At 39.0% G+C, this 19,769-nt stretch overlaps 1 protein-coding gene across 4 annotated transcripts; it reads right to left on the bottom strand.

Moving 5' to 3' along the window:
- Window positions 1–3,589: 3,589 nt before the first annotated feature.
- nktr (natural killer cell triggering receptor) lies at window positions 3,590–19,728 on the bottom strand. Of its 4 annotated transcripts, none has more exons than XM_062441379.1 (17): window positions 19,658–19,728; window positions 16,664–16,742; window positions 15,905–15,979; window positions 14,508–14,615; window positions 14,012–14,056; window positions 12,180–12,267; window positions 11,303–11,332; window positions 11,021–11,166; window positions 9,869–10,091; window positions 9,508–9,675; window positions 9,300–9,387; window positions 8,607–8,755; window positions 5,749–8,532; window positions 5,438–5,521; window positions 5,110–5,169; window positions 4,660–4,761; window positions 3,590–4,280 (listed from the first exon to the last, which is right to left on the bottom strand). In XM_062441379.1, exons 2-17 carry the CDS (start codon window positions 16,719–16,721, stop codon window positions 4,211–4,213), a joined length of 4,278 nt encoding a protein of 1,425 aa, XP_062297363.1. In that variant the 5' UTR covers window positions 16,722–16,742; window positions 19,658–19,728; the 3' UTR covers window positions 3,590–4,210. The 4 variants fall into 4 exon arrangements, with proteins under 4 accessions (XP_062297363.1, XP_062297364.1, XP_062297365.1 ...); XM_062441380.1 differs by having other exon boundaries at window positions 5,749–8,514; XM_062441381.1 differs by lacking the exons at window positions 15,905–15,979; window positions 16,664–16,742; window positions 19,658–19,728 and adding an exon at window positions 13,684–13,707 and having other exon boundaries at window positions 14,508–14,556.
- Between the last annotated feature and the right edge of the window lie 41 nt (window positions 19,729–19,769).

Here is a 19,769-nt window from a genome sequence, read left to right as displayed (position 1 = left end):
GCATTCAGACAGACAAAAATGCAGAGGCTGCTTTTGCAGAAGGAATTGGTGATTGGAGCTCGGGGATCATATGGGCTTTTTGTCAGACGTTTTTAAAGGGACACGGCACTGTTTAACGTGGAGTTGCGAGACAGGGCGCATTTCTTTGTACTGTACTTGAGTTTGCTTGTTTGCGTTTGGCGTGAGGACGAGGACTAAGAAGGACATTTAGAGACATATGGCGCAAACCGAGGGTGCGCTTCCTCTCACTGTGCGCTCCTGCAACAGCGTGACGTCACACGGGCAAACAGCTGCGGAGGTTAGGGAGTTCATTCATTTGGCACATTGCAGAAGTCCATATAACTTCATTTTTTACACAACAGATAGTCCCAAACTGGAAATAAGTGCATCCTATCAGCTCCTCATACAGCATTCATGTCAAAAATTGTGAAAGCTAAGACACAAATTTGGCTCCTCTATGTTTATTTTAAGGAAGTGGCAATTAGCAAGGATTCCTACTTCCCTTTATTGTTGGTAGGAATGATTACGCATGCCCATTAAGGTTGATTGTGCAGGATCACGCATTCAATTTCAAATTGCTTCAAAATGGAGGAAGGTTTTCGCTTGTAGGTGATGCATCAACCTGTCTCATGGTTTGGGTTAACATCGTTAGGTTTAAGCACAACAATCAATTGGTTAGGGAAGATCATGGTTTGGGCTAAAACAGTAATATGTGGTAAAAAGGTTTGGTTTAGCGGTATTAACATTTCCAACAAGATGGTAAAAAAAAGTCCAGTTAGTCATCTACAAGAGGCCTGCAGAAACCACAGAAAACCAGTCCAGACCAACAGCCTTTGGACAACTGGTACAGAATCATGTTTCATGTCAACAGTCAGTTATCCATATCCACAGTTTTATTTGTTCATTAGGAGCAAACCACAAAAGAGTGCAACATCTCAAATTATTCTTCCTATTATCATCCTCACACACTTCAATAAAGTCAAACTCCTTCTCTAGGGCTGGGTTCATCTGCTATGGAGCCCCAGTGCCAAAATGAGATGTAGGCCCCAATTCATGCCCCGCTTCTCCCATTCTTTGTCACAATAAAGTCATGCAGTCAGCACGGAATATTGCGAGAATTTGGAGCTGACATGTAAGAGTGCTTTAATCGCTGTAGTTGCTGCAAGCTTCAGAGTTTTGTGAAAAATGAAACATGTTGATGGAAATCTGTCTGCAGCAGCAGCAGCAGCCATATGCATTTTCTTCATGAAATGCAGATTTCTAGGTTTTTATTAATATTTAGAAGCAATGTTGACACAGGCAATACAATAATTGTATTTCATTGACATAAAGTCTTGTTGTCATTTTTTAATTCTCAGTCAATGATGCATGTATTAGGAAGTAATTATTGGTAGTTTGTGATACTTTGTTTAAGCACACATTTATTTATTTATTTATAACTATGAAACATCTGAAAATAATGTTAAAAAAAGTCACAGTTACATATCACAAGAGTCCAAGGCAATATTTTCCATGTGTTCAAAACACAGTCAAAAAAAGCAAATATATTAATTCTAAAATGATATAAAACAAAGAAAAGCAGCAAGTCCTCACATTTGGAACCATCAGATGTTTGATATTTCTGCTTGAAAAATGACTCCAATAATTAACAAATTATTTTCTGCTCTAATTGCTGTACTAAATCTGAAGCCTCTGGGCCCCCAAAGGGTCATGGGGCCCTTTGACAGTTGTTCACTTTTGCTGGTCTGTAATTCAGCATTGCCTTCCTCACCCTAAAGCCCTCTCTGGACCACATTTCTCATGCCTGAGCAGCCTATATGGGGCAGAAGTCGATATCTGCTCATAACAAGGTGAGGGAAAAATTCATCACAACCTGTAGCAGGTCTCATTTATCACCTCATGTCCAGAACTCAGCTGAGGCCACAACATCAGTGTGGATACAGTCAGTCAAAGAGGCTGCCAAGTCAAAACCCCAGACTGAACATTTAATGTCACAAAAATCTTTAAAAGTCATAAAGAATTTAGTGATTTGTAATTTAAGCTATGGTATATGGAAGTGTAAACAAAGTCATCATGTTTGGATCACTGTAGCTGCCAACAAGAGTTCAATATCTCAGATCTCACACAGTTAAACATTTCAGACAAGGAAAAATTGAAGAGGAGAAACTCCTTCAAGTAAAAAGTGAACCATCTATTTTCCAAAAAAGTGACAACAGCCTAATGATTTTTTTTTTTATCATGAAACCTCAGGCACTCGAGTGAAGCTTCCATGTGGAAAAAAATCCAATATTGAGCCATTTACAACACCTGCTGGTTAACATGGAGGGTGCCATAGGACACATTTCATAATGGAAACATGATATGGTCTCTATTATTCCGTATGTTTTAGGCCAGTTGCTGTGACCCCTTCAGATAATGTCCATTTATGACCCATATGATCTCAGTGTGGACATAAGTTGTGATGAATTTAACTTAAGAGTGTTTTTTTGAAGGCCTGAAGAGGTGGAATAAGATTTCATAAAAATGGAAAAAACATCATGATATTATATATAATTTTAACAGAAATATAAATATTTTTTGTTTCTTTAATCATATACATTATACATTAGGAACCAGTGCTTTAGCCTTCCCTGTAATTTGGCAGGTTAAATATACATATACACCATGTGAAATACTTTTAATAGTACAGTGTTTAAAAAGAAAGGACTTGCTTCTCATTACCTCTCCTGTCAGTCTCATATACATTCATTTAGTCCCTGTGTGCAGTGTTGTCATTGTATCTTAGTATAAATCCACATGCATGTTCCTGGATTATTGTACTGAACCATCCATACAAAAAAGTTCTGAATTTAACAGTATATATATATATTTACAGTCTGCATTTGCAGACAAATCTGACACAGCCACTGTAGTGGTTCAGTATGATCTGTATCTGATGGACAGTTCTTAGTCTCCTGTATGCACATGCAGCTCACAAAAGCGCCACACAAGAGAGAAAGGAGCTCACACACCAGCATAGCTTTAAGTGTATGCAAATGTTAGCAAGGAGGGGACCAAATTTTCAATTAGCTCTGAGTACGATTAATAATTTAATAGAGTCATCTCTTTTTTAAAATAAAATCTTATTCCAATGAAGTGCCCAGCCCTGAGAGTAGAATTCTTAAGTCGTGCATTACTCTGATTCTTCTAACTGCATGACATCTAATTGAAAAAGATGATGGCGGAACCTTTTAATCAGGAAACTGAAACCACTATTTGACCACTGCAGCCCTTTATAGTGTTTGACATAAAGATAATACATACACTTAAATCTGCCAGGATGAAGACAATACCCCACCTGCAGTTCTGAATTGAAAGGTAGATGGCGCCATTTGAGAGGTTCAAATCCCCCTGGTCCATCTAAGGACAATCTTTTGTTGCAATTACAATTCTATGATCTGCATCATGACGAAAAAAAACAGAAACAGAGGCTTAAGATGTGTGGGTGTTTATTAACTGTAAATATTCATAACTCTTTGAATAAAATTGAAATCAGATGTATTATACTTTGAGTACAGTTTGCACATTCGTAATACGGTAACAAAACAAATGCAACAAAGACAAATTACAGCTTGAAACAGCTACAGAAACCAACAAGTTATTTTTCATTGAATGAGGACTTTCCCAGACAACAATCATCAATCTTGCTTACCCTGAATTTAAGGCATCATCTCAACCCATACTCACTAACTCTGCACAGCTGTGAGAAGAGGATTATACATTTATAATAAATGTACATTTAGTTGTTTCAGTGTATAAAAAGACCAAAGTAAAAAAAAAAGAATACACAAATATACAATAATAAAAATATTAACAGCTTATTATTTCTAAGAAGTATAAACTTCACATAGAAAATTTCTGTCCAGAGTGGCCATGTTGACGAGATTGAACCCAATTATTCTCAGTTGTAGTCTCTAAAAGAGATCTACCTTTGTGTAAGCTTGTAAAGTGGTTTATTCATTCATCTTTTGATGACATTCATTTTCCCAAAGACTGTAACATCAGCTTTTATACTGGCATCACTATGTAGGAGGACATATAGTACAGTATTAAAACATTATACAAGGTGTAGCTTTAAAAGTCATCTGCTATTTGTGTGTACAGTGTCCAGACTTTGTTGTTCTGTTTCCTCTCCGCAGACATGGACCCAACAACCTGCCCGAGGTGTGGTTCAACTGTACCGACTGCTGCGACTGTGACTTCTGTGCCTGGAAGAACTGCGACTGGAGGAGCGGTAAGACCTGCAGAAGATGGAAATTTCAATTAAATACTTTCACCCATGGGAGAGATTATGATAGCTAGGATTCAGACAGTCCAGGGAAAATTTTGTAATCTTTCATTTAGGGCAAAAAATGTCAAGCTAACTGATAAATACAACAAGTAAAACACAAAAATGATTCATGGTTACATTATTCTGTAAAAAAAAAAAAAAAAAAAAAAAAAGCGGCATTGACGGATGGTGTTCCTTTTGCATTAATGTCTGAATGAGTATGCCATGGTGTCAAGCCACATTGTAATGTTCACCCACTGGAACGAAGTAAAGGAAGGTGAAAAGGTTGAACTAAGACCTGCCACCTTGTCGAAGTCTGTTGAGGTTCACCAGGGATGTATGTGTCTTACCGGGATCGGCGGTCTGAGCTCCTGTAGCTGTCACTTCGTCTGCGCCCTCGTCTCCTGCTTGCACTCCGACTCCGACTGGAATAGCTGTCAGAGGAGTCTGACCTGCATTAACATACAGCCGTGTGACAGCAGTGATATTATTTTGGGGATATCTCTAGAATGGTGTTTGATTCACACTGATTTGCTTAACAGAAGCATAAAATATGAGGATGATGATGATGTTTTAAATCCATCGCTGGCCTATTTCCTTTTTTATACAGCACAAAATTATCTAATTGTCTTTTTCTGATAATCCATCAATCAAATGTATTTGTTACTCCTAATTAATTAATGACTTTAGACATTAATGATCACTTCACACGACACTAAAACTAAATGCTAAAATGCTAAAAATAAACAATTAAAGAACATTTTAAATTAAGAATCAGTGAATTAAGGAGGCTCACAGACCTGGATCTCCTTCGGCGAGTATATGAGCGACTCCTGGAATGGCTTCTACTGTATGTCCGACTGATAAAAACAAAAAGAACCACCGTGAGATGAAACAGACTCAAAGACAAATCATACCTGTTGTATTAAAATACACAAAGGGAAAATACAATGTAAAGTCTTTGAAAAACAATCTTCAAGAGAGTTTTTTGACTGATCGGTCTCCCTGGCTGCAAAGAAGAGTAAGATACTGAAACCCCAAGGAGCTCCAGGGTTTCTTCTCTGTTTGGTTGACCCTGCTGAAAACACTTTTTTGTTTGGATCCATTAGCTGTGTTTGAGGGTGGTACCTGTGACTTCTATAACTTCGGTATGTGCTGCTGCGGGAGTGTGACCGTCCCCTCCCACGTCTCCGTCGACTCCTGCTCCGGCTCCTAAAATAATTAGTTGCGTTATAAATTACATTTTCCTCAAACTAAAACAAGAAGTCTGTATCATAGACACAGATTTGGCTTCTAGACTAAACACTAAACGCACATCTATCAAGTTTATCACTTCACAACAATCTTGTTCAGCGTCCAAAAAGCCTATCTGACATTTACAAAGATATATTGATGGTGCCCTCGTGCTCTTCATTTAATCAAACTGCTTTTATTTTGACCTGGAGGAGTAGCTGGAGCTGCGGGATCTACTTCTGGACCTGCTGTAGGAGTGGGACCACCCTCTGGTGCGGGACCGGTGACTGGAAACAGAGCGGGACTTTCTGGTCGACTTCTTTGGGGACCGCGTGCGTGACGTACCCCTGGTCTTTCCTACAGAGGGGGATCTTTCCTCGCTGGAGCTCTCCTGGTTCCTTGGCCTCTGGTTGAGCCGTGCTGTCTTACGGACCTCGTCAAACAGAGATCCCGGGCGGATGCGGCTTTTGCTTTTAATCTCCATTCTCACTCCCTGCGTGTTTTGGGTCTGGCTCTGTTGAAGCTGGGTGTTTTTCACGGCAACAGGTGCCACATTCACATTCACATTCTGTAGCGTGGACATGCCTTTCAAAGGCCTCCATTTGAAATTAATGGCAGTGCCAGCAGGTTTGCCAGCAGCTCCGTCATCTTTCAGGCCTTCAGCTGTTGTCACGGAGGTAACAGAAGACTGCTCTTTGCTGTGAAGCTGAGGTAAATCTTTACTTGCCAGATCTGAAAACTTTGAGGTAGTTTTTAGGGTTAATTCAGAGACATTGTTAAAAGATTCATTTGTAACTGAAGGCTCAACAAGTGTTTCGGTGTCATGCTCAGGAGTACAAATGTCCATATCATCTAATGACTCCTGCTCCTCCTTGACGCTGGACAAGTTAGTAGTGTTGGCACCATTCCTGTTGGATGACTGATGATGAGATTCAGCTTGTCTGGGGTTTTTGTTACATTCTTTTGTCGTCTGTTGCCCCCTTTCTTCTTCTCTAGTTGAGTCCTTGTTTAAAGAGGTTGAATTTTGGTCCTTTTTATTCATACAATCCACACCAGTCCTTTCTTTGGCAACTCTACCTGGACTATGTTTCTCTCGTTTGGATTCATCTTCGTCTTCCTCCTCTCCGAACTCTAAAGGTGGCTGCCAGTGAAAGGTCTCTTTCAGTTTCTGATGTTTCCTCTTAGATCTCTTTGTCTTGTCCTTGCTGCGATGGGAACCACTTTTGCTCTCCCCTCTCCTCTTGTGCTTGTGCTTACGTTTGGCCTTCTTCTTGCTCTTGTGCTTCTCCGGCTCTGCCGCCTTCTCAGGAATTTCTTCTGATTGACCAGAAGCAGTAGCAGTAGCAGTAGCAGTAGCAGCAGCAGCAGCAGCAGCAGCAGCAGCAGCAGTCTTGTTTGCCAAAGCAATGGCTGCCTCCAACATCTTTCTGGAAGTTTCACAGTCTGATTCTGAACTCGCCTCTCCTTCCTCTTTTTCAGATATGGCCAGTGTCTTGCCTGTTATATTTTCTGCATCACTTTCAGAATTCCATCCTGCAGGAGCAGACAACTTTTTGTCAAGGAATTCCCTGGATTGAACTCCTTGTTTCTCCTTTTTTAGGGTGGCACTGTTGCTTTGGCTCACTTTATCACTGTCGCTATCCCATTCAGACCTGCTGTTAAAGCTCTCTGCCTGCACTGAACTGTGGTGTTTGGTCTCTTGATCCTGTGAGCTGCCTTTCTCTTTCATTTTTTCCAAAGAGCCACTTCTCCTTGAGACACTGATATCAGGCTTGTTGTTTTCTCTGTTCTCTGATTCTGGGAGACCATCCTGACAACCAGTATGTGAAATGTACTTATCTAAATGTTTTATCCTCTTCAGAGAACTGTGAAACTCTTTCCATTCTTTGTCTAATGAATTATTCTTGTTGATAGTTGTTTTCTGGGACTTTTCAGTATCTGATCTGCTGCAGGAGGACAACCTGCTGTTAGAGCCACGGGGGGATCGGGACCTGGACTTACTGTAACTTCTACTCCTTGAGCGGCTGTACGAGCGGCTGTACGAGCGGCTGTATGAGCGGCTGTAGGATTTACTTCTAGAAGACCTGCTGCGTGAATGCCGTGCAGATTTGTGTGCTTTGTCACTTTTGGGGTCACCTGGCAGACACTTTGGTGTAACTGAGGCCTGAGCTTTCTCTACAACACTATCACCTGTGGAGGAGATGTTACTGGGAGTTACTTTAGCTTTGATTTCCTGAATATGGATGTAAGAGGGTTTCCAGGGCTTTTGACCGGGCTTCCAGCGTGAGGGTGGAGGACTGTCGCTCAGTGGGATCACAGGGACACTTTCTGGGGCGGGGACAGCAGGGAGTCTGGAGACAGATGCGACTTTGCTCTCTGGAAGTTTCTCTGATATGTGGATCATGGCGTCTGATTCGGACTTGCTGGCTTTTCGCTTTCTTGGAGATCTGGATAAACTCCTCTTTCTAGATGGAGACAAAGATCTGGATCTGTACCTGGATCTTGATCTTGATCTTGACCTGGATCGAGAATAGGACTGAGATCTGGACCGAGACCGACTTCTAGACCTAGAAAAGCTCCTGGATCTTGAATAAGACTGGGACCTCCGTCGAGATCTGGATCGGCTGGATGTGTAGGATCTGGAGTAAGATCGTGAGTCTCTATAAGAAGGTCGTCTCCTCTGCGATGACGAATGACGCTGACTTGAAGAGGAACGAGATGGAGAACGGGACATCCTGGACTTAGACCTTTTTCCTGAAGAAACTGATCTTTCAACCTCTGATGGGACAGCCTCTTGAGGTTTGTTCTTGGAGCTTTTCTTTTTGCCATGTTTACGTTTTTTGGCCTTCTTCTTATGTTTGGCTTTTTTCTTCTCCTTCTTCTGCTGGCGGTGCAGGCTGGACCTCTCAGAACTGCGGTCTGAAGAGTGCTCTGCAGACCGGGACCATGCAGAGTCGCTTCTGTCGTCCCATCTGCTTGAGGAATTCAATCTGTTAAGTCAAAAGATGTATGAAGCAAAAAAAAAAGAAACTCAGATATCACAAAGTAAAATATGAAGTCATACTTGTCTCCTTTGCTCCATCTCTCGATGCTCGGGGGTTGATAAACTTTGGTTCTCTTCATCTCTTCTTTCCAGTGTGGCGGAGTTTCACTGCTTCCATGCTCTTCCACAGATGCAGAGCGGGACTTAGACCTTGTGGGAGTGTGATATCTCTGCAGACAAAGAAAAGAGATTTTATATTAAAATTTAATATCATATTATAGTCATTATCATCATATAGTCATATTAATATGAATATACCAGAACTATTCACACAGTTTGTTCTGGCTGTGCTTCTTTGCCTGAAGAGATGATGATAATGATTCGGGTATGATTGTCTTTACAATAATTTCAAAGTACAGATTAGTGGCAAAAGGTTATTCAGGCAGGATGAACAAAAATAAGTAATGTGTCTCTGTGGTCAATGAAATAGCTATGAAGGTAAATTCTTAACAGCAGGAGTCCACAACCTTTTCAGCTTGAAAAGAAAGAGATGTCTAATTGTGACCCGTTGTCACTCTTGCATGCATGAGTGATTTTTCTTGCTATATTTTAGTCCTGAAGAAGTAAAAGCAGTTATGTTGTACACTTACAGATTTCTGCCCTTAGGATTAGACAAACTAAACCAGTCTTGCAAGAAGACTACATCATTTTAATATGTCAACATCAAATCTGAATGAGGTGACAAATCTCTGATCGTAGTTGAGATGAGCTTACCATTGTTCCTCTGCCTTTGATCTTCCGTCCAGACTTGGAGACTGCTGGTTTTTGGTCAGTTGAAAGAGATGATTCTTCTTTCTCAACTCTTAAAAAACAAAAACAAAAAAAAAATCATATTTCTAAGTAGACAACTGTCTGAAATCATCTATGTATGCAAGCCCTCCCACCAAAAACTACCAAGAATGAAGTCAAACTAAAAACTAACATCTCTGTTTTATCTTCCTGAGATGGCATGTCCCGCCGCAGCAGGAAGCGGTTCTCTGGCACAGGCGGGATTTCCTCCGGTCGAACTACAGGCTTTTCTCTCTTCCCGCCCTGTTCCTTCTCTCCTTCCACTTCAATCTTTCCCGCCAACATATCTCTTTCCACAGGACTGTGACAACATGACACGATGCAAAACAATATTTTGTTAGCTGACAGTGACTCACGTCAGTACTTGTATTTATAAGTGGATTTACAGCTTAAACTTGATCAAAAGTATTTTGATAAATTGTGTACGTTTGAGATACATGTGACTAATTCTATAAGCATGTAAAAGTATGACATTAAACAAGGATCAAAATTACCTTTGTCTGGAGGGCAGAACATCAATTTTCTTCTCATTCTTTGATTCCCTCCTTTTCTTTTTTGACTGTTTACTTTTTCCATGTCTCTTGTGCTTGTGTTGTTTGCCCTTTTCATCAGATTCACATTCAGACTCCGCTGAAGAGGAGTACTGAGAGGACGAGTCGTGTGAATTGAGTGACGAGTCAGCAGAATGGGAGGCTCTTTTCCTCTTCCCTTCAAGAACTAAAGTAAGAAATATAACAGTATTTATGTAATTTCAAGAAAAAATGTGTTTGTTTTTTTTAAAGAATAAAATCAGATGATTGTCAAATTATGTAAAAGTCGAGAAGATTTGAAAACAAAAACCATAACCACAGAAGTTCCCAATATAACATTCAAGATTTGGGACCTTGACTTGAGGGCTGATGAATAAAACTACAACACCGATAAATTTATTATAAGTAAATGGATGAAGGAGAGTTCAAATGTCTGGAGTCATTTTCAGAGTGGTATGACACAGTTACAACAAAGGCTTTGTTTTACTCTTCTCAGTATGTGGGAGGTAAGCAGACCTGGCAGAGTCAGATGGGTAGATGCCAGCTGAACTCCACAGAGAGGCCCCTGACTGATCCTCATTAACCAGAAGATCAGGTTACACGCATCATCCTAATGCCAGGATGGGGAACATGCTGGCATCGAAATGCAAAACTCTTAAAGAGCGAGCTCAAAGTATGAATCACTGACAACCATTTGCACAGGAGACAAAAACAAGAGAAAACAAAAGGTGTATGTTTATGTATAATTGGTCTGGAAACTAACTGATAATATGAGAACTGTAGAAAGGAGTATTAGATCAATTTTACAAATCCATGTCAGTTTAGTTTCACATGGAGTACTACTCCAGTGAAAACAGCTGTGTGATGTTTTCTGTGGCTCCGGAGGAATCGGGGAAAACAACCTCTGATGATATAATCAGAGTAATCTCAGGCTAGGCAACAACAAAAACAAATCAAGTCAAATGCTATCCAGTTGTATTATGGTAAATGAAGGATTTGGTGCTTTTGGAACCTCACTCACATTAGCAACTGAAAGTCAAGTTATCTCAGCCTCTGCTTTTTTAAATTCTGGAAAAAAAACAGACTCCACTACAATACATCCATGACACAACTTACCATCATTGGCGGACTTGGTGATCAGCTGTCCACAGTCCATCACTCTCACATCAGCGTATGGTCTGCTAGCTGAATCAGTCTTCAGCCCCTCGATCTTCTTTATCACCTCAAAGCCGGAGATGATTAGACCGAAGACGACGTGGACTCTGCAGGCAGGCAGAAAAGATTGCTGCTTCATTCACACACAAGTACACAGTGACTTGGGTACTAATTTGGTATCTTTAAGGAAGAAAGGAAATGCTGCAAAAATATTAACATGCAGTAAAATTTTGTCAAACCTACCCATCAAGATGAGGTGCCATCTTGGTTGTGCTGTTTGTGGAAAATCATGCAATCAAGCCAGGGAGGGTCAACCATTGGCAGTGGTTGGATCATGAAAAAGGAAGAGAAAAGAGGAAAAGAATGAGAACAAGTAACTTCAACAAAGTGTGGGTGCTACTGTACCATGGAAACAATCGCAAAAAAGGTGCAAAATTTGTAAGACCCTCAATGATATTTGATTGTAAATCTATTCAGAAATCACTTCAAATTTTGGCTGTAGAATTAAAAACAGCCACAAAAAGGCAATGAAAACCCTTAACAACAGAGTGTGGGTACATACATTAAAATATTTCATACAAACATCATACAAAAAACCAGTATATTAAAATTTCCTCCTTCATGTTTCATGAGTTTTCATTCATGGAGGACTTTTAACTTATGGTGACCTGTTTTTGTGATAAAGATAACGTGTCACCTGAAGCCATTTGTGAATACTGCTTAAACATTTCAACACTTTACTCTGCAATATGCTTGCAAATACAAACTAATGAATGTTAAATACAGTCAGGAGAGAGAGAGAAACACAGCCTTGGAGACACATTACCTTGGAAGAGCAGGATGCTAGAGTTTCTGTAAATTTTACACAAAAACGGCAAGAGAAAAAATGTAACACATTTGTAGATAAAAGAGATTGAATCCATGTTTCTCTGCACTTTGAAATCTAACTGCACACAGAGAGGGGATTGATCTCAAAACAGAAGAAGTGACAGAAAGTAAAAGCTCAAACAAATGTGACACTCATTCAAAAAGCAAATCAATAATGCAAGTGACCAGTCAGTTAAATGGTTTAGTTTTTAAAAAGGGTGCAGAGTGATTTGGTTTAATGAATGTCACTCACACGAAAAACTGTGAGCCGTTGGTGTCTTTCCCACGATTGGCCATCGACAACAGGAAGGCTCTGTCGTGTTTGAGAGTGAAGTTCTCATCTGTGTGGAGCAGAGAAACAAGGAACGAAGTCTCAAGAGTGCGTCCTCTGATCAGTGATAATGGAAACATTTAGCGAAGAGTAGGAAAAAGCAAAAACCTGATCACTGCATCACCAACCTGCCCTTCCCTGACATTTTTGTTTGACTAATCTTTACTTGATTTAGGCTTTTAACTCCAAATCACAAATATTTTTACACTATCCTGACCAAGTTTCAAAGAATATCATATTGTTTTAAATTCATTTTAAATATGCTCCGGTAATCAAATAGCTTGGACTCGATACTTGCTTGAGATAAAGGATACAGAGAAATTTTTATTGCCTTTTTTTTCCTTATCAAGGTTACATTAATATCAAGCGGACTAATATTTTTGAGCTGGAACAACTTTAAAATGATGAGTTGGCTAATATTCATAAGCTATGCTGTTAAAAAGTTAAGGAATCCTTAACTTTAGAGGTCCTTTAATTTTTTATTGAAAAAAAAAAGCTATTATATTGTTTGACAATGTAAAATGTGTAAAAGTAATTTCTGCCAGTTAAAGAATTGTTAAGACTATGATTTAATAAGAATTATTAAACAACTACATAAGAATATGCAGTTACCTACATAACCAAATTAATAACTGTTAAATACCTGCAATTACTTACAATTTCCTGAAAATGTGTAAATACGCATATGTAATGGTCCCTGTTTAGAAGTACATTTCACAAAAAATATTCAACTGTGATGATCATGTATCTAAAGCAAGTTTCAAGTCTCAATGTTTGCAAACAAGGATATTTTCATATCCTATGAAAACAAATAAAACATTTAATAACAGATCATTAGAAAAACAACCGGAAATATTTGGGAAAATGGCCTACAGGAATAAAATATGAAAAGACATCTGCATAATCTTTAAATATCAGACTGAAAATATAAGAATCATCAATAATTGCTACATACAGTGTAGAAGTCATGCTGGAGTGATTTCAGTCAAGCATTAAAATATATTTATATAGCTATTTGCATAAATTAAACTTCAAATTTGGAAAACATGAAAAATAAAATGCCTTCCCATGCCTTAACCTTTGGTATCAACATAATACTAAATCTGTGCTGCAAAGGCTAAATTTTCCACTGTGGTACTTTGAGCAAAGAAACCTGCGGTCTGCATGTGCCTACGTGTCATGGCAGTCATGTTGTAAGGGTACTGTAGCTATAAATATCACATGTAACATAAAAAGTAATCTGAGCAGCCCGAGGCAGTGGGGGGTCTAACAGGGAAGCTGTATGGATGGAAAATCCTGTCAGATCCCTTCAGTAGAAATTTGCATGTGCGACTTTGCAAACATTTGTACTGTTTTTACAGACTGAAGAAGGTGGCAGGTGGGGACAGTGTTGACATGGTGTTACTGAGCTGTGTACATCTCTTACCTTCTCATTTTGCAAAAGACCACTCTATAAATAAAAGAATATGTTGAAAATTTTAGGCAGGAAGATTGTAGCTTTCAATAAAGAGAATGCCTACTCTCCATGCTGATTTGATTAAGCCCACAACTAAATAGAAGACAGCACTAAACAATGGAAAAGTGAAGGTCATACATAGGAAAATACACAAGAAATCCATGATTACAACAGCAGGCACACACAATGTTATTCTCATGCAAAGTAGCTCAGTTGGAGTTTCATAACTATTTAGATAGACATTTATGAGACATCAGAGATCTAAACTGAGTATTGGAAAACTCGATCTTCAGATTACCTTCAAAGTAGCCACCGTATATGGACTCTCCTCCTCTTCCATTTCCTGTAGAGATTAAAGTAGTAATATTTAAACCAAAAGTCAGACTTAATGTAACTTTTAAAAAGGGCTATTTCATCATCATTATGGACAGAAAAAAAGACAATTAACTTTATTTATATGATGAATTTATTCATTTATTGAAAGTGGCTCCTGGATTCCTACTATTAATATCCATAATGAAGTCAATGGGCTTATTTATTGGCACTTTAAAAGCTTCAATCCACTTTTATCCCATGGTATAACTAATGTTATTAAGTGTTAACTGCTTATATGCTATGAAACCATGATAAATAACACTTCTTGAATAACTGTTTTACTCAGAAGATTTGCTTTCAGTTATTTAAAACTGGCTCCAGCAGTTTGAAAATGGTGTCAACGCAGCTCAAATTAACAGTGAAATTGGTTAAATCTGCCATGAAACACACTTTCAGAGTGACACGTTAGACATCATTACCTTCGGTGAAGTCGCCTCCCTGGATCATAAAGTTCTTTACAACTCTGTGAAATGTGGAGCCTTTGTAGCACAGCTTTTTCCCTGTGATTTTGCCAGTTCCCCTTTCACCTGCAAACATAGGTACGTTAACTGAGCTGTCAATGAACAAAAAACAGGCCTGCTACTGTTCAAAGTGCTTCTGTGTACACCAGATGCCTTCAGGTGTTAAGAAACGCTGGCCTTGAATGTTGCCACATGGGTTTTTTTTGTCTAAACAAGGGAATGAAACCACAGTTGGGGGGAGAGAGAGAATTAACTAGATGCCTTTATTCAGGCATCCTGTTGTTAATACTCAGCGCAGGACTGCAGAATTCATTAAGAAATCTTCCACTGGAGTGACTGTGACTGGTGGAAGAACATTGGCTTAAAGCTATTACCCCCTGGATTCCCCTTCCTTTGGGGTGAAAGGAGACGTGGAGGCAGAAATTTCATTAGATGTGCTGCTGTGTTTAAGGGTGCTTTCAGAGGACAGAGGGCTGGCTGTTCAAACTGGCAGCTTTGGTTGCTAATCTCCTAGTATTTTGCTTCACTGGCTCAAGCATTGTTCCAGGGGGTTTGGTTTTCGATGGTGTGAGCTGATCCCCCTACCTAAAAAGGACACATTTGAGACTTTGAGAACGCCAGAGCAAATTGGTGTATATTACTGTTACGTTATGTGGCCTCTGTGTGTGTACGTACTCTCGGGAAAAGGAACAGACTAACCAGCCATCTCCTGTGTCTGCCCTTGCCAGCATCACATTCCCGTCGGCCAGGTGGGGTGAAAAATGAGAGGGAGGATCGATCTGCAGCCTGCTTGCAGATTTATGGCTATCTCTAGGCAGACCACCGCGACTACAGTACACTCTGTTCTGCTCAGTGGAATGAAATATCCAGGAAAGCAGACCGGCACCCTCTATCTATCCGTCCAGCGACTCCGTCTGTCACCAGGCAATTAACACAATGGCTATACCTCCTTTCCTTATTGTATAACATGACCAGCAGGGCTCTTATTTCACTTCAGTATCAGTTATTAACCCAACTCTGGTTATTTTCATGAAAAATACCAGAGAGAGAAACAAAAAAACATAACCCAGAAAAATCTTGTCATGTGGTATGAACCTTGGCAACTTGACACCACTTATCTCCAAATTTCTCTGCTTTCATTAAAATAATCAATAACACAGTAACCAGCTGGTTTTGAGACTGTAAAAATGTAATATATGTTCTGATTTTGCAGTTGTCAGTTGTACTAAAAAGAAACAAAAAACAGAATAATCTCTTATTTTGTTCTGATGATTTGTTTTGGCTATGAGAAACTAAAATATGTATTAAATGTCCCAAAAGTATATTTGAGTAAAAACAGGTTTTACAATACTCACCAGTGCACAAACAGAGAAAGTTTTTGCTTGTCTTGGGACAAACATCCGAGAAAAGTTGAAAGACAATTCGCCCAACTACAAAACACAAAAGAAGAAGAAGAATCAGTTCAGTTTTCTTGATTATCAGATCAGATTTACTGATTATTAGAAATGTTGAGGCATCTTCAATATTAACTCAGCGTGATATGAAACAATGAACAATGGTGAGGGGGAAAAAAATAGGCCAAGGATACAATTAAGATTTACAAGTATCCCAAATGTTACTACACCTCACGATTTTAATTGGCTTCTAACACATAATTAGAAGAGTTTTGTGGTGAAGCTCACACGTTAAAGAAACTTTTCCCATAGCTAAACTATTCTTACGAGCATGACTGTGTGTTGATTTGTCCCTCCCTCCCCAAAAATGAGCCAACTACCTATTCTAACTTGGAGGTTACCAAACTGGTCTGGTCCATCCTTACTTACATTCATACCAGTTGCACATAGTTGCTGCTAGAAAAACACATAATGCTCTAATGACTCACACCCCAATATCAAGACAAATGCACTACTCAATGTTCCACTTTCATTATGTTCAGCTAAATGAAAATCAGTCAAAAGCCCAAAGGAGTCAATAACAAACAACATGCAAACAGTTTTAAACAGTGAACTGTGTTGAAGATATCAGTTCAAAGTAATCATCTATGAAAGTAAGGTGTGGTTGTTTATATAACTAACTAATCTTTATACCTCTGAACTAATATTAATTTTTCTTACCTGGCTCCCGGTTGAGCTCCACATCAAAGTAACACTGAGGGCGGTCTTTTACCCCCATTGTGATCAAAGTCCGTGTGACCTAAAATGTAAAAAGAGTATAAAAATGCTAAGCAGGAAAAACAATAATAAGTCTGTGTTTTCTTAAAGCAGAAGTATGCACCCCCATTCCCTTTTCATCTGTCAATGTAAGCAGACGAAATACAGCATATTGAGAAGGGAAACAATATAGAGTCCAAGACAGGGAGGGAGGAGAGAGACAGAGAGGGGAGGAGAGAGAGAGCGATGGAAGGAGAGGGGGAGAAGTCTGTGGGGAAATGTACTGGCTATGCAAATCTGAGTGCAGCGCAGCACAGCCCCCTCGTTGTACATGTTTAACTCTCTTTCCACAGTCCGCTTGGATATCTGTGTGTCACAGCTACTAGACAGAAATGTCACAAACTGCTGCAACCGCTGAGCCTCCTCAGTGACATTATGAAACTGGGACGGGCAGAAATGGCTCCGATTTAAAAGCTGAGCAGGGTGAAAGTGAAACCAAAACGCAAAGACATGTTTTGATCAGGTGGAGCTTGCACTTCACAAATCCACATCGGTACAACCTGCGTCTCCTGTCAACAAGGCAAGGAGGAAAACACCATTTTATAAGCTTTTCTTAGATTTAGATACTGGATTTGAAATACTTCCCTCTGCTTTTTCTTTTTTTGGGAATCAGTCTTTAAGAGGGTAGAGAACCACCCAGAGCAAGACAACCAATGTCTTGGGCCACTCTGTTCTTTTGTTTTTGTCCCTGTTCTGCCTGATTAGAGACAATTATCTACAAACAAATGCTTTTGTTTGGACAACGATTTCAATCTGCCTATAATTTATATCCAAAGTATTAGTGTTCTTTTGGTAACTGGTTGGTCAATGTTGGTGTTTCTCTACTGCCAAACAGACCGGCTGAATAGCAGAGCACTTTCAGTTTGTGCTCAAAATGTTAATAAACCATCCATAATTATAAATATGCACGTCCACTAACAAATTGTCAGCAATATCTGGATTAATAAAAGGTTTTTATTTTCATTAGATTAGAATAGATAGGCAGATAGATATATAAACAATATGTAAAAATACAATAGCATAAATGAAAAATAAAATAGAGATATAACCATAACTATACTATATACTATTTCCTAAGTACACTGTACATTAGTGCAAGGTGGATATTTGTTTAAAACATTCAGTTTCACTGTGCTGCCATGCAACAGTAATCAGTGGGGGTGGGGTGGGGGGGGTAATTTTGCATATACAGCTGTCTAAAAAGGGGAACAGATCAAAAGCATTACAGGACTTAACTTAGTTTCAGGCCACTGACCAAGACGTGGCTTTCGCTTGATGGAAAGGTTTATCAAACAATAGTAAGGTAACACAAAGCAGCAAGCTCTGGTACAAAGAAGACCTGTGTTTCTGCAACCTAATTTGGCCTGCACACCTGTCCATGTGCACCAGCCCTTCCGGCTACACTGATGAAGATCAACCTTTGTGACACAACACAGGGCTTTTAAAAAGATCCACAAAAACATATGAAGTATAGCTGGGAAATATTTGGAGTGTTAATTAGGGGCAAATCCCCTAATTTACAACTTTAAACCCCTTATATTTGAATTACAGATATTTAATGTATTCAACACTTAATCATATTTGACAGCAGGGGAGGGTGTGTGTCAACAGACTTTAATCTTGAGCAAACTAATGAACACTACCTGAGGCAGAAGAGTACATAGTACCTTATTTCATCGCTGAGGATTGCAGAAACTAGGACAGAGCAGCTAAATTAAACTCACTCACTCGCACTCACAAATTTCACCAGTAAAAATCCTTAGATACCACAGCTCAAACCTAAAACAGCACCGCATTGTAATAATAGCCAAACTCATATCATGTTCCTAACCTTGACTGTGCTGATGGACTGAGCATGGCATTATCTAACTGTAAAACCTTCCTTCTAATTATAGACAACAATGAAACATCTCCACCTACAGAGGAACACACACTTAGAAGAGCTTATTCCTAGCCTTTTCTTTTAAAGCATATAATTTGGCTATTTGCAATTTATTTTGCTGTGCATTCATTAACAAAACTAATTAGGTCATATGTATAAATGTATATGCACACATACTTACAGTAAATCAACACATAAAAAGAGAGGCAGATACACAAATGCCACAGTTAGTAACAAAGGCACAATGAATAATAGTGTTTCTATAGCACACCTTATAATAATAATACTAATAATAATCCTACTTTTGTTCATTTTGTGAAATCCTTATTAATTATGTACTAAGTATATAATGTTGCACAATGGATAATGATATGTTTATGTCTCACTACTCTCCTTTTATTATATAACACTTATATAATTATTGCACAATGTCTATTAACAACCTTTTCTATTTCATTATTTAACTGTTTTATTCTATTGTTGTATGTAATGAATGCTGGACAGTGCTGTTGTGACGATATTAATAATTTATTATTCTCTATAATACGACTTAAATGAAAGATTTCTGCAGTGCATATACGTTAAATGCCTTTTAAGTAATAATAATAGCAGTTACTTGATAGCTGCGCAATTAGTTAATAAACCTAATAAGTTATTTAAGAGGAAATACTGCTAATACGCCCTCTGTAATGAACCACAATTATATTCAGCTAGGAGCAGCTGTTCACTATACAGTCAACATTAACTGCACCCAAACATGTGCACAATCACCACTATAACGTCAACTAGCAAACACAATCTCCTCACAAGCTTTTGTCTAAATCTAAACTGAGAGAAAGGAACAAACACGGAAAAGTTAACATACTGCGGATCCACAGCTAGCAGACTGTTAGCACTTGTAGGATGGTGAAGCTAACAGCCACTGTACCTTTTTTACGTCTTTTTTAGCTTCGCATTTCAAGCAATGATTAAAATCATGCCACAAACTATGCAAAATACTAAAAAACAAAACCAACCTCTGTGCAGCAATTAGCTACTGCATGTAATCAGCAAGTCACCGACGGTCGACTGTGTGCGCTTGAGCCGCTAACTCGCGATTGTTAAAAGAGTAGTTTTGTCCCTCTCGCC

This window comes from Scomber scombrus, chromosome 20, assembly GCF_963691925.1.
Source record: "Scomber scombrus chromosome 20, fScoSco1.1, whole genome shotgun sequence".
NCBI classification, from domain to species: Eukaryota; Metazoa; Chordata; class Actinopteri; order Scombriformes; family Scombridae; genus Scomber; species Scomber scombrus.
This window is presented reverse-complemented; position numbering and strand designations above follow the sequence as displayed.